Source organism: Marmota marmota, unplaced genomic scaffold, assembly GCF_001458135.2.
Source record: "Marmota marmota marmota unplaced genomic scaffold, marMar, whole genome shotgun sequence".
Taxonomy (NCBI): Eukaryota; Metazoa; Chordata; class Mammalia; order Rodentia; family Sciuridae; genus Marmota; species Marmota marmota.
The window spans coordinates 6,111,939-6,128,193 of NW_025999960.1; the positions used below are offsets into that span (position 1 = coordinate 6,111,939).

The 16,255-nt window shown below is 38.4% G+C and overlaps 1 protein-coding gene across 1 annotated transcript in view; it reads right to left on the bottom strand.

Annotated features, from left to right (window-relative positions):
* Positions 1-15,509, bottom strand: part of Cpne8 (copine 8) — a 193,049-nt gene extending 177,540 nt beyond the window's left edge. The window contains exon 1 of the mRNA XM_015493226.2: positions 14,996-15,509. Coding sequence (XP_015348712.1) covers positions 14,996-15,132 — 137 coding nt within the window. The 5' untranslated portion in view covers positions 15,133-15,509. The remainder of the gene's footprint in view (positions 1-14,995) is intronic.
* Between the last annotated feature and the right edge of the window lie 746 nt (positions 15,510-16,255).

A 16,255-nucleotide genomic window follows, 5' to 3' on the forward strand; every position in this document is an offset into this window, starting at 1 on the left:
CTTGCTTGAATCACTGAATAATTCAAATGTTCCTAACAGCAATCTGAGCTTTGCAGACTCAACAACAGAGTTCAAACAGAAGGAATTAATCTGGAACGAGAATTTGCATGTAAGCATAAAGACCTACTGATATAGGAAGCCTGAAAATAATTCCCTAATATGCATCTGTTATATGCATCCAAGTGTTTAGAAATGTGTCCCTGACTCAAAAGTACTCATGTAGCTACAATAAATAAACAACAAAAACAACAATTGCAACTACAAACTTAAGCTACATATGCTCTACAAACCCTAAAAATCAACAGAATGAATCCAGCATAAGCAATTGCTTAGCCAAGTCGTATTGATTCTACTTTTTACAGTTGATTTTTTTTAACTCAATTGATGCCATACATGGTCCCATTCATTTTAGATGATCTCCTCTCCTTTCTTCAACTTTACATTGAATGAATAATTACTAAGCACTTTCAACATGTAAAGGTATTGGACCAAAATCTAAGTAATACACAGTATCTGCTCTATGAGAATTTAAGGTTTAATAGCTGTCTGATACTCTTCCAAATGTTTACTCAACAAGCACTATGTTACTGAGCGCCAGGGCGGGAAAAAAAGTTTTGGTGTTGGAGATTATGATATGAACACATGAGCTCCTGGCCCTAGATTATTTATATTTCATAAGGATTTGTTTAAAAAAATATGTGCAGTAAAATGTGGGATCCTAAAACAATTTGTTACAGATTAGAGAAAGAGAAAGAAGGGAGTAGTCAATTCTATTTGAAGGTTCAGAAAAAGTCCTCACAATAAGAGGAATATTATTTTGTACCATTGATGGACTTCCTCGGGTGAGACGAAGGAGTGTCCTACAAGAGATAACACGTGTATTCGTCACAGGCGCTCTCAGGAAATACAAGCAGTCTCACGTGGCTCAAAGTTCAGGAGAGAGTTTGGAGGGAACAATGCAGAGGAGGAGGGTGGTAGGACATGGAGAGAAAGAGATGAAGCTGAAAAGTTAGGTCAGGATTCAAAAGATCCTTATTACATAGGCAACTAAAGAGTTCTCAACAAGGGAGCCATAGTATAATGGTAATTGTCCCTTTTAACTGGGCCCTACCAGCCCAAACTGCAGAACTGATGACAGGGAGGAGAGGGTGACCAGACAAGATGTGAGTTTGAAAGAGTCAAGGAACATGTACTCTGTTCTCTCTAAGGATCAGTCTGGCCTGAACCAGTCAGGACAATAGTCAGCCATGTTAAAGGGATATAAGGAAGCAGAAGAGACAGGCAGTAAGGGCTTGAGGCTCAACTGACAGGAGTTTACTAGAGAGTCAGAACATAGAAAAAACGGTGGAAAGAACTTAGTTCTTTGCAGAGAAGTGAACTAAAATTTTTCAGAGCACCCATATGTTGTCTAAAAAACCTCTGAGGCAATTCTCATGATATCCCGATTGAGAATAGATGGTTTAGACCATGCCCCCAAATAAAAAAGATACGACCACACAATAATTGCATTTTTTTTTAAATCAGGGAGTGTCCTAGGCGGGCTGGGATTTGCTCATCATCACCACCATGTATTAAACTAATTCACCTATTCATCACTCTCATCAAAACAACCATTAGTGAGGTTAGTGCCTCTGAGAAGACTTGATCTAATCAGGCATGACAACATTTTAGGCTAAATATAATCAATTGAGCACTTAGGTTCTTCAGCTGTGTTAGAAGCACTTAGGAAATTACTCAGACAATCCCACAAAACTTTAGAGCCAGACAAATGTGAGAAATGACATGATTTATGGGTAGTGACTTGATTAAGTAAAACTCATCCATTTTTAAGTTGTGCCCATGAAAATAGTTTCTTTTGTATTGTTTCCTTCCATCTTACCATTCTTGAGACTTTATTTTGTTCTTGAATTGGACTTTTTGAAAATTCTGTTTTGTACTGTGTGGTATAAAAGTACAATTGTTGGAGCAAATACCCAGGGTCTAGAAGAGAGGACATCAGTATATAAGTATCCTATTGCTCCCTCAAGAGGCCAGACCACCAAGCAGCTCTCTGTACTGTAGATTATACCCAAGTAACACCATCACACACTGCAGCATCTCATCAGCTCACCAAATAAGTTATTCAAAATATTTTTCCCAAAACCCAATCTTTCTTGGTTGAAATATATGTTTATCCATTTTCTTATTAGATGTGCTCTATGAGTAAAGTCAAGTGATTATGTTTTATTAAATTTTACTAGTAATATCAGTCATTTTATAACCCTTACCATATAAGCCACTTTTAAGAGTGTAAGCATACTCAAGTTCTGGATATAATGAATGTTCAGATTTCATTTTTCCAATTTGTTCATCAAGTGTCAAACATTTATTTTTTTTATTTTTTTAAATATTAATTTTTAGTTGTAGTTGGACACAATGACTTTATTTCACTTATAAATTTTCCTGTGGCGCTAAGGATCGAATCCAGGGTCTCACACGTGCAAGGTGACCACCCTACTGCTGAGCCATAACCCCAGCCCCAAGTGGCAAACATTTATTGCATTGAAAATATTTTATGTGAAAAGCACAAAGTTAGATTTTATAATAATATCAAAGCAGGTACTTTTATAGTTGGTTGAGGACATAGACATGTAAAAGTCTGAATAATTTTAAGTATGAATTGAATTAAAGTACAAGAAATGTAGTGTGAGAACTCAAAGAAAGGACTAATTAATTCCATTTGCAAGACTCATGTAAAACATGAGTTCTTTCTAGGTCAACCTTGAAAACCAACCGCAAATAGACAGAAATAGGAAAAGGCTTTCAGACAGTAAGACAGTATCAAATATGTTGGGAAGTGAATATAAATAAGAAATTTGTCCAGCTGTGGTAGTGCATGCCTATAATCTCAGTAACTCACGAGACTAAGGCAGGAGAATCGCAAGTTCCAGACCAACCTGAGCAACTTGGTGAGACCCTGTCTCTAAATAAAAAAGACTGGAGGCTCAGTGCTATAGCAACCCTGGATTCAACCCTAAGTACTGGATAAATAAATAAATAAGGGCATTAGCAAATACTTCACTTTGACTCAAATGTCCAGTGTCTAGGAGAGAATGGAAATGCCTGGCTGGCAGGATGAGGAAGTACCCTGAATACCATGCAGAGTGCTTGGACTTTATTCCGTAAACAAGGAGAAATACTGTATGTTTCTGCAAAAGAAAAATCAGACAACTCAACCTTTGTTTGGGAAACTACACAACATGTGAAGAATGAAACAAGTTAATTCTAGAATCCGAAAGAATAATCCCAAGAACATTTTAATTGTCTGGGGTAAAGTGACTACTTATTGAACCAGCATGGTAGCAGCAGAAATGAAAAGGAGGTGAGACACAGGAAAGTCTCAGTGACTGACAAAGTGATTTAACAAAAACATGCTGAATGAGATTTCATCTCACACTAGTCAGAATGGCTATCATCAAGAATATAAACAACAATAAATGCTGGAGAAGATGTGGAGAGAAAGGAACAGTTTTACACTGTTGATGGGATTGGAAATTAGAACAACCACTGTGGATATCAGTATGGAGGTTCCTCAAAAGATTAAGAATGTAACCACCATATGACCCAGCCCTCCCACTTCCTGGTGTTTATCCTAAAGAATCAAACTCAGCATAGGATAGGACACACGCATACCCATGGTTATACCAGCACAATTCACAACAGCCAAACTATGGAACCAACCTAGGGGTCCATCAACAGAAGAATAGAAAAAGAAAATGTGGTATATACAATGGAGTTTCACTCATCCATTTAAAAAAATGAAATTATATCATTTGCAGGAGAATGGACAGAACTAGAGATCATTATGTTAAGTGAAATAAGTCAAACTCAGAAGATCAAGGGTCCTATATTTTCTCTCATATGTGAAAGGTGGAGAGGTAAAAGGAAAAAGAAAGGCGGGAACAGATCTCACTAAAGGATCAAGTGGGTGGGAGGTGAGAGGTGAGCAGGGCAGTGCTGGGGAATGATACTGGCTATGCAACAACAAATCCTATTGGTCTGTACAACTATAAGGCACCAGTGGAAAAATGTGGTTAAAAAAATCTTCCAGAAGGAAAAAAAAAAAAAGCAACATGCTGAAACTGTAAGTTATATGAAATACAGTAAGTCAAGCTGAATAGAGAACTAACAGTACACATGCCGCATATTACAGTGTACTTTATTTCTCAAGTCAACTCTTTTCCGCAAAGCCCTGGTGTCCCCTCTGAACTCGGCCAGATAATTTTAGGCAGCTGGCACTCAGCAGCAACTGACCAGCTAGCACACAAGACCAAATCCATTTACCATCTCCACTGAAAACTCTATTTGCCACATGGTCATCAATGAAAATATATATTTATAAAAAGCAGCAACATATTACAAAAGTAAATTGCAGGAAAGGCACAGGTATCTATTAATATCAGACACTGTTCATTCCTAGGTTGAAAAGCTAGCTATAGGTTCCTAATGAGAGGAAAAACTAGAACAGTGACAGCAGAACTTGACACCCCTTTGGGGAGTTAGTAAAATGAGGACTTTGAAATAGACCATGGCTCGCACTTAAAACCATTTATCATGATAGCTTTTTAAACAATTCTCAGATACTAAAATTAAGTCCTAACTTTTTAAAGTTTCATGTGGTCGCACAAAGGCTTTAGAGACTATGTTCAGAAAATCATGCATACTGTGTCAATAAAATTATACCATGATAGAGAAAATGAAGATTTCTCTAAATACATATTAATCTAAACTTTTTCCTATTGACTTTTCTTTACTCACTTTTATTTATCAAAAAATTCAGATAATAAATAACTTTCCATGATCCTAAAGCTCTTCAATAAATAGTACTACATTTCATTTTCTGTTTATTATTAAAATCTATTCATATTAAAAATTATAAATAAATATAATTTTAATACATCAAAGAAATCATTTGCTTAAAAGACACTCTGAGGGGCTGCAGTTGTAGCTCAGTGGGAGAGCACTTGCCTAGCATATATGAGGCACTGGGTTCAATCCTCAGCACCCATAAAAATTAATTAATTAATTAAAGGTATTGTGTCCATCTACAACTAAAAAGAAATTTAAACAAAAGACAATCTGAGATAAATGTTTTGAGGGGTGAAATATCCTTTGCTTTTTGTTTGTTTTATAAACCACCCAGGTTAGCCAATTTGCAAATGTGTATTAACAGGCACAAGATTTCCTTAAACTAGAGCATATCTACATTTCATTTCAAGGTACTACTTCTCCTATCATAGAATTATAAAGCTTCAAGTGACATAACAGACCATTTGGGCTAGGGACCTAACTTTTCTATAGGAACTAAGATGCAGAGAAGTAGAACAATTTTCAAAGTCACAAAACTAATTAGAGAGGCAATGAAAACCTAGGGATTCTAAATACACTTTGCTGTGTGGCATAAGAAAGCAAAACACTGACATTCCAATGGCATAAATGGAATAAAAAATGATTTAACCCAAACCAAGAAAAACTAAGTTATAAGATGAATCTTGAGTTGAAAAATCAATCATTTTTAAGGTGTATATTTCAAACTTTTCTCAAAATCTGTTTAAATTTGCTCAGTGAAATTACCAATTAAAAGAGAAGGTCACTAAGAATATTGATTATGCCTCCATTTCCCAAAGCCTACAAAAAAATCTTTGAATGAAACCACTGACATAAAAATCAATTATAATCAACTTCTACTATCTCTGTTTCCACAATCAAGTTGAAAACTGAAATATCAAGGTAAGTTAGATAATAAGCTAAATCCAAAATAGTAGCTAAGTGCTGGATGAGGTGGTGCACACCTGTAATCCCAGTGACTCAGGAGGCTTAGGCAGAAGGATCTCAAGTTCAAGGCCACCCTCAGCACCTCAGCAAGGCCCTAAAGCAACTTAACAAGACCCTGTCTCAAAGTAAAAACGAAAAAGGGCTGGGAATGTAGCTCAGTGGTTAAATGTCCTCAGGTTCAATCCCCAGTAGCAAAACAAACAAACAAACAAAGAAACAACAACAACAACAAAAACATGATCAAAATAATAAGTCATTTAGATATATTAGCAAATAAAAGTTATTGTTCTGGTATAGTTCTCAAATATCTTAGTTTTACTCACTTGCTCTTGCTCTAGAGTTCTCTCTCTCTTACTCTCTCTCTCTCCCTCTCTTCTCCCCCCTTCCTCCCTCTCATATTCTGTGTTTATTATTGAAAAACATGAAAACCTACTAAAAACATTGAAGAAGAATGACTGAGTTTCTTTCAGTTACCTAGAAAACTACAAATAATGCGATACTCTCTTTACAGGAGGACATTTTGATAGAAGAGATTTTTAGGAATGCCCAGAGTTATACACATTGAGATGATGCAAAATCAAGGATCTTCAGGCAACAAGGAGCAATTTCATTACCCAAAATGGACTGTAAAACCACCATTATGCTAACAAGGCTGAGAAATGTGTTCGTTTCAAATAGTTACGGCAATTATAATCATTGCTCTGGTTCATTACACTCTCTGACATTTGAGATCCTTCTTAGTAAAATGAATGTGTCACTTGTTATTTATTTTACACAAATATAGGGAGAGGGAGCACAAGTGAGCAGGAAATTAGCAAGGTAAAAAATACTGACTTTTATAAACTCATGTCTGAGTAACATGCTGACATTTTCAATATCTAAGTAGTTATTTTATTTACATGGAATTCCAAGTTTGTTGTGATGGGCAATCCAGGAATTGAGTATTACAAAAAGTTAGCAAGTTAAATCGTGACTTCCCCATTAAGAAAGCAGTGGACTGAAAATGATGGAACTTAAGGTTAATTCTCAACTCCACTAGTGGATCTGAAGGTCACAGAGTCGATTCAATTAATTTTTCGTTACCTTTTTCCAGCACTTAGTGTTCATCTCACATTGCCTGCTGATTTCTAGCTAAATAGTCCTCTCATTACTTAATTTCCCACAGCTTCATTAGGCAATGCAGTATCATAAGAATGACAAGAATCAGTACTTGGAAATGCAACATCTAAGTGTTGAAGTTTATGCCACTCCCCTGAATTGCTCTACTCATAGCTCTCATCAATAGGGGGCTCAAAAACACAAAAGACTTCCCTATTTCCCATCTGCAGAGAAATATTTCCTTTGGGATATGTTGATATTACCTATTGTGTCTCCCAGGTTTTCAATTCCTTTTCAGTTATTAATAACACAGTGATACTGATAGGAAAGAGCCACACCTTCAAGACTAAAATAAAAAAAATTTATGGAAGAGTGACAGCAAGTGACTGGCAATCAAAAGCATATGCCTAGGAATTAGACATATATGCATGAAGAACTCAATTTTGTCATTTGCTAGATGTATCACTTAGACCAAATTATTTAAACTCTCTCTGAACCTCAATTTCCTCATCTGTAAAACCAGACCTAATATCACCTGTTTTAAAAATTGTTGTAAGGATTGAGGAAATTAACCTACATTTAGTGCTTTACACATTGTCTATCATAGAGTTTGACTTTGACATTAATTTAAATCAAATTCATAGCAAACATCCAAAGCTTTCATGTTTCTTGGCTTCAGTAGTATAGCTTATGTTTGAATTGCTTTACTGTCTAATAAATACAAACATTTCTCAGGGACTATCAATGATATTTTTTTCATTTTTAGAAAATCAACTGATTATTCCCTTGGAATATTTGGAACACTATTCCTCATAGAATAAACGTTAGCAATAAACACTTACCCACCCTCAGCCTGTGGTGTCACCTACTACAATCTCTGCTTTATCACATATCCAACAATAAAGAGCTATCTTAAAAGTAGACATGTTGATTTTATTAGTCAGAAATATGAATGTGCTGGAATGTTCTTTTGTTCTAAACTTTGTTATGGTAGACAACCTCCTGCCTGTCACATCCCACTAGTTCCACATATCTGTGTGTCTTGGCAGGGGTAGAAGCATGGAGTGCTATCTGTAGAAACTGTGTTTGCATTTCCAAATCCACAGTCTCTGACCACTATTTTATTTTATATCCCACTATACTGAATTATTCAGACTGGGATAAAATGTATTATCTTTAATATACAGCTTTATAATTATCACCATGTTTCTATGTCTTCCTAAATTGCTTTAAATTTAAATTTAAATTGCTTGTAAATTTCTCCAAAGTAAAGTTACTCTCTCCTATGATGCTTATATGTCACCAAGTAAAATACTCTTATGAAACTGAGATAAGACAAACATACAATTATTAAGTATTTTTCTTGTGACATACCTGTGCTGGGCACTACAGAACTTATTTCATTTACTTGCCCAACAACCTTGAAAATTTGCTTCTAAATCATTTCTATGTTACTGATTAGGAAATGAGATTCCAAGAGTTGAAGTTACCCAAAATAATATTGGGATAAAAATGTAATTTAAAGACATCTGCCTGACTCCTAATTCCATTTTCTTGCTGCTATACTCTGCTGCCCCAAATTCTTATTAATCTCAAATGAAAACATCTCAGGGGAATAAAAGTTTTTAGAAAGGTACAGTCAGTAGTTTAGCTTTTATTCTGCTTACTTAGAGAAATGGGGGAGAAATTACCAAAACAAGCTATTGAAATCCCCTTGAGAAGACAGTTTTTGAGCAACTTCAGCTCTAAAAAACTAACCCCAGAAAAAAAAATTAAAGATGCTAAATGTTTGTGAATAAGAATACTAATTGTTGGCACTGTTTTGAATGGCAACTTTTTGAAATAAAATTTGAATAATAAGAGCTAAATTAAATAAGTATATTATACCCATATAATAGAATACTGCAGAAATGGAAGTTTGTGTTTTTAAAGCCTAATGACAGCAAACTATTCATGATATATAATGTTAATGGAAAATCATAGGAGATACACTGTAGACAATATATAATTATAATTATATTCTATCTTATGTACACAATACAAGAATTACAATTCAAAAGTGGTAGAACTAACCTACTTCACATCCATGTTCTTCAAGGTTAAGCAAAACTGGCTCTGCTAAGCAAGTATAACTGTTATAAAGGAGGGTAACTGCAGAATAAATCCTTTTGAAGACTGCATTTCTTCTCTTCCCTGAGTAAACTCACATAGAGGGTGGAGCCTCTTTCTGTTGCACAAATAACACATGGCTGATGCCACCCCTCTCCTGGGGACTTGTTTTGTGAATTGCTCCTGGGCTCACATTCTCCATATCCCTGGGCTCTCTTAGAACACCCTGGGATCCCAAACTCTAAGACATGAAGGGCAGACCAAAATATCAGTGGAACAACAATGCAAGGTGTTTCTCTGAAAAGATGTACGTGGGCCACATCCACATTAAGATGTCAAATCACAGATGGGAAATGATCTTAGGAAAGATTTTCCTGAATATTTGGGGCTAAGACAAACCCAAATATGGCAGAAAAAAAAAAAGCACTATGGAGTGACCGTAATCTTGAACCACTGGACCTCAGGAACTGCAGAGTCACAAGAATGGGATGTATGGTCATGCAATAACTTCACCCATGGTTCATTCATCCTAATAGGCCTTCTAATATCCCCCATCTTAAAGTACTAGAATTTACCAGGGAGCAGCATCATTTGAAAACCTATTCACAGAATATCTTCAAAATTTTTGTCTGAGTAAGGAAAGGTAAAGAATGTCTAGATGAATAATTTGTGTTGAAATACTTCGATTCTCTTTCACCATAAATAATTAGAACAAATCAGGTATTTGTTTTATACTGGGGCAGTTCCAGCAGGACCAGTCAGATTCTCTATCCTGGAATCTGAATGTGCTTTCACACTCAGTTCATCACTAAGTGTAGCTGGAACTGTAACATGTAAATCTGCAAAGGATAAAATGGCAGCAGATGGAGAAACAAAAAATAAAAACAACGAACAAAATTTCAAAGTCAGAAAATAAGGAATATTGAAAGGATCACATGAAAAGGAGGGGGAGAAAGTAAAACCACAAAGTTTCAATTGGCTTCTGGTTCCATTCATAATATATTTGCTGTCATGACCTTTCATGGATTATAATATCACACAACCCCAATATTCCAGTAGATATGACAATACATAATGCCAAACCTGACCTAATCACTTTTAATACTGATAGTCTGGTGTTATGGACTGAATGTGTGTTTCCCCCAAAATTCGTATGTTGAAATCCTAAACTCCAATGTGATAGTGTTAGGAGTTGAGGCCTTGGGAGGTCACTAGGCCATGAGGGTAAAGCCTTCATAAGAGGGATTAATGTGCTTTTATAAAAGGAACATCAAGCCCCCATGCACAAGCCTGTAGTCCCAGCAACTCAGGAGACTGAGGCAGGAGGATTACAAATTCAAAGGTCATCTCAGCAATTAACACAGAATGCTTTCTTAAGTGTAGTAGTCTTCTGCTTTCTATGGTGTAAATATTCCTGCTATGGCTACCAGTATGACATCCTTGTACATGAATTGGGAAAAGATGAATAATAATACACCATTGCACAGTATTTTAACCACATACATAAAAAGATAGACGATGATAAAGAACACAAAGAATTATAAAATGTAGTACAATAATTATGAAGCTATAAGTTTTATCCCTTAGCCTTGTCTTTAATATAATGTTTAATTTTAAGTTTACATAATTTAATGTTTAACAATCAATTTGTTTCACAACTGGCTCACAAATTCCCATCTCAAGCCCATTTAAGCCATCTCCAACACACCATCAAACAGTATTATCCTAAACCCGTAGCAGAGTATTGTTGACTCAGCTCAGGAAACTACACATTTACTTATGAAACCAGTAAATTAAAAATTGTAATGCACATAATCAGCATGTGGAAAACTTGTTAAAAAGTCCAGATTGCAAGGTCCCATTGCCAGAGATTTTGTTTCAATAAATCTGCCATGGGGCTCAGGAGTCTATTTTAACAGGAATCCCTCTTCCACATGTGAAATGACTTCATTAGAGAACGATAACATCATTTATTGACTATGCAGCCTGTACCACACTCAGAATACACAAACACAAAAAAGACAAGAGCTGTCCTCAAGGAGTATACAGGCACCGAGAATTATATATATCTACAGTACTGGTCATAGTGGCAGCTTTCGGAATACAGAAAAATCCAGCTTGGGAGAGGAGTCATGAGAGAAGATGATGGTTGACCTGAGTCTTGAAGAAGGATCACAGTTTAATCAAGAAGACTAGAGAAAGGGAGGCAGGGATGTTCAGGGCATGAGAGAAGGTGCATAGCCACACAGGCACAAAGAGTGCAGTCAGCTACAATATTGTCACACATTTTGGAACTGTGCCTCTTATTCATATTTTGTAGCCATATTTATCTGGCATGAGTCTTGGCATATAGTAAGCATGTGTTTGTTGGACTCAGTTCAGTAAGAGTTCATGTGAGGATTGATGAGGCAAAAGAGTTAAGGTCAGGTCTGGCTTTTCAGACCTAACACAAAGTAGGCAAGTAATAAATGTCCACTTCTTTCCAAAGTAACGTTAAAAATCATTATTCTTTCCACTAAAGGATTCTTTATATGAAATGATATATACTTGATTGCTGTCTAGAACTTTATGTGATAGCAATCAAGTATAGATCAAGTTTTTCACTGCTTTTATGATCAATAAACTGATTTCTCAATCACAGAAAATGACAAAAATCACTCAAATAATGAAACAAACCAAAACTCCAGGGAAAACAGATTACTTTAAATTACTTTTCCCATTGGTTTTCCCCCACTATGTATCAATCTGTTTTTCAGAATAAAATGGAAAAGTTATTTTGTCTATCTAAAGCTGTATCATTGCAGCTATAGACAAGTTCGATTAATTAGGTAACCTAATTAACTTAAAAATCTACAAATTGTTTTAATAAAGAAAGTGAATGCAAGAATAGCTATATGATAGGTATACGAAGAAGGAAGTCAAAGTAAGAGCTTGCCTCCACATAAATAAAACAAGAAAAGTGCACTTATCCCCACCCTAACAACATGGATACTGTCACTTTTCTCAAACCATGCCTATCCATCATGTCTCTGCTAGAACCCCATTTGCCTTCATCTATGTAATATGTTCTAAGCACTTTATTGCACAATATCCCTTCCCTGTTCATGCATGAGCCTCATCTTTGGATTTTTGTCCTAGGCTATCATGTCTTATGTCATGTTTATCTGTCAACCAGGTTTTATATTTTCAGAGAGGAGAAACTATCTTTCATTTTGCATGGAGCATGACATAATTCTAGACATATAAAAGACATTCAGATACTTGATGAGTGAATAGAATTATATTTTGCTTCAAGCTTTAGTGGTTGATCCGTGTCACCTCGCCCAAAGTGAAGATGAAGCCTTCAATGATAGGGGACAGTGAACAGATATCAAAGGGATCCTACTCCTAAGCTGCTTTTGAAGTATCAGCAATCTCTGATATAGTAAAACAGGGGAATGCCATGCTCTCTTGCCCATAGTGAGGCCTATGATAGTGCCTTGTTGCTAAGTGAAATCTCTACAAACACTCTGGGAACTAAGTGCCTTATGCACATCAAAGAAGAAAGAAAAAGAGGAAACAAGTATCCCAATGCTGGTTCTGTCCTTGTTTTCTTTAACCAATATATTAAAGTTCAAATAGAAGGACTACTTACAGAATTCTGTAAATGATTCAAATATGACACATTTATTCAATAAATTATGTTTCCAATATTATAATAATAGCAAGCATTTTGGTTATTCTTTTGTGTACTATGCAAGCACTTTTCCCACCTCATTTTATTAAATCTGATAACACTCTATATGAAGTCAAGACTGTAATTATCCTCATTTTTAGAGATGAAGAAGCTTAGAGAGATTAAATAAAAACTCTCTTCAAGGGAACAAGAGTAAGTGACAAAGCCAGAATTTGTAACACATCCTGTGATTACAAGATCCAATTCTCAGCAATATAAAAATAAAATTTACCCACCATAAGGCACTAACCTGAGAATTTAATGGTGTTTCTGTTTGCCCAAAAGATGTATTATATATCAAACTTACCAAGAAATAAATAGTAAGCTGAGTCAAAGCAACTCAAATAATGGACTAACCAGTGGCCTTAGCAGAGATATTTGAAACTAAGTTCTTGGATTCTCGTTCAAGGGTTTTTTTGTTGTTGTTGTTGTTTTGGTTTTTGTTTTTGTTTTTGTTTTTTTGGGTTTTTTTTTTTTCTGATTAAAAACTAAAAAATTAAAAGGAAAAAAAAAAAAAAAAACATGCCAAAGCCACAGTACACAAAGTGGCTAGAGAAGGGGATCTCCAGGGCCTGTGGTAGCAAGCTGAAACACACTGGCTAATCTAATTGATCTCAGTATTCCCCAGCAAACAAGCATCAAAAGAGGGGAGGGAGAAATTAACATAGATCCTATGGCAAAATGATCAGCCAAAGTATAACTTTCTCACCACCCCTAAAGAATTGGGGGACATTCAGATCTATAACCTTCTTTTCTATTCATTTTACATACAGGCTACATGCCTTTCAAACACTGCAGGATATTGAGCAGAGGATAAGAACTCTAGAAAACATTGTATTGTAGGAATTTTGGCTATCTATTATCTTTATATATCAATAACCTTCTAGCATCCAAATCGAGCCACAAAAAAAAAAAAAAAAGAAAAAAAGGCCTAGAAAAGAGTTTTCTATAAGCTTCCCCCATTCTATTGACAGAAAGAAATCTCAGGCAGTACTAAAAGCAGTGACCCCAATAAAGCAAGAGCTTAACATTAGCTATCATTATTAGCATTATTATTTTCTTAGTTTAAAGTCAGCCTTAAGACAAAGCAAGCAATCATAAGATATAATCTCAGGGATAGCTAAAGGCTATCCCCTGCCCCCAAATAACCCCACTACTGGAGGTGATGGTGCTTGAATTTCCATGAGTTCCTCTGCAAAAATTAAGGCTGATGGCATTTTAAACTTCAGGGCTTAACTGCATCAAAGATTACCTATGTTTGTAAGATTTCTTTAAGACAAGTTTTGCTGCAGAAAGAAGGGAAGGATTTGAAGGCATTAAAAACAATCTTAGAGGAAAAATGGATAAATGAGTTTTCCACTGAGAGAGACGGAAGTATGCAAACAAGGGAGTGGGCTCCGGAGTCTATAGTGCAAGAATTTCCCACTCCTTCTTTTGCCATTACAATTACAATATAGAATAGTCAGCCCATGTGGTCCTTGAAATCTTCCAGGATACAGCAGTTATGCTGTTTTCTTTTCAGGGAAACTGACCCACTGAATGTCAGGAAAATGAGTTTGAAAGGTATAGTCCTTGGGCACATTGAGAGTTGTTGTAAGCACTCAAATGCGTCTACCAGCAGGCAGAAAGTCGTGACTTGCCAGATCTTAGGTAAGGCATACACAGATTCCTCTCCAAGGAGGGCTGAAGCTGAAATCTCTATCAGGCCTGAGGCAAAAAACCTGAAAGGGTGGGGGTGGGGGTGAGGAAGTTGGCTGGCTCCGGGAAGTGGGTGGGTAGGAAACGGCAGGAAGGGGAGCCAACCGTGGCAATAGGTTTGCACACGCCTAGCAGGGGGAGTGCCGGGCCACTGCGCGCAGCGGTCACGAGCGCTTTTGGCAGTGCTGTCCCCGTCAATTCCAGTCTTTAGTCCCATCCAGCTCCCGAGGGGTTGAGACGCCAAAACGGCTTGTAAAGTGGGCGGCGGCCGAGGGTTCCCGTAGCTGAGTCACAGCTCAGCCAACTTTTATAGCATTTCCCAGAAAGAAAAAAGTCTCAGTCCCAGAGCCCATCACTCGCTTCTAATTCCCGCTCCCCACTCCGTGACACTTGATCCAGCGGAGGGAGTTAGGGGGGGTTCCACCCCATAACCAGGGGTGTTCCCCACTCATCCTGCAACTTTTCACCCGCGTAAAGCCTCGTGGTAACCCAAGCACCAGCCAAGCGCTCCCAAACCTGTAAACGGGAGGACTGAAGAGACAGGAAAGGTTACGTCCTCACCTGCAGGACACGGACACCTCCACCCGCGTGGCTGGGATGGCCGCGCTCAGCTGGTTCAAGTCCCCGATGCCAGCAGTGCTGGTGTAGCGGCTGTCCATCTTGAGTGGAGGCGCGGTGGACTTGTCCAGCGCCCACATCCGGAGCTCAGGCAGACTCTGGGCTCGTTCGGAGCCTAGCTCCCGACAGACGGGGATGGGGGGGGTGGAGGGTGGAGGCAGAGGAAAGAGGCGGAGGCAGAGCAGAGCACGGGAAGGGGGAGGGAAAGAGGGAGAGAAGAGGCGGACCTCCGCGCCAAGCCGCGAGGGAACCCAGAGTCAGTCCGGGGTGAAGCTGGAGTTGCCGGGGGAAGTGGCGTGCGGGACTCCTGGCTACCCTGCCCCCTCCTTTCGGGCAGCAGCGGGACGGGGAAGCCACCTTGCGACCCCCTCCCGGCTCTGGGCGTCAGTCTCTGCGGACTAACCCGGGGCCTGGCCGGGTTTGTGGTACCACAACGCACACCCCTACCGTCTAGCAGGGCGAGTCCCTGGGGGCTCTGCGGTTTTGGTTTTTGTCTCCGCCTCTGCACATCCCCCCGCCTCCTGGGCCTTGACTCCCTCCTGGTGTCAGGTGTGCACGGGAATTTAACGCAGTTTCCCCGCCTGTGCTGGAAGCTGGAGGTGAGCTCGCTCTGCCGGTCCCTAACTCTCCGCACAGGTTCTCATCTCCCCCTCGGAGTCCCCGGGGCTTCCGCCCACTGTGACCCGAGCAGCTGAGTTGAGCCCCGGCTTCTGAACTGCCAACTCTGGGCCACCTGACGGTTGGGGACAATGGGACATGAGGACGTTCTCCAACCTTCGGCTCCCGGTGGTAAAGTGGCAGACCAATCCATGGGACAATAGGGGCGACCGAAGACTCAAGTGTGGGGGGGTGGAATACACACACACACACACACACACACATAATATGTATATTTATTTAAGGGATGCTTCTGGATTGCGTCTCCCTTCTGGGTTCTTTGGAGTTTGAGCGTCTAACGGTGACAGTCCTCCTACAGTTTTACTGCGTCCCTCGTTTCCAAATGCATGCAATTTTTGCCCTGAAACCGGAAGGTCACAACCAAATAATGCAGTTACCTCATCCCAACTCCCAACCACAAAACCTAAAACCGGACGGATAAGAAGCAAAGAGAAGCTAAAGTGGTCGCTGCATTTGGGACACTGAATGCCAGGGTAGTGGGATTGGGGTTTAGATGTAGAAGCGGCCAGAGTATCGGGAGGTAGC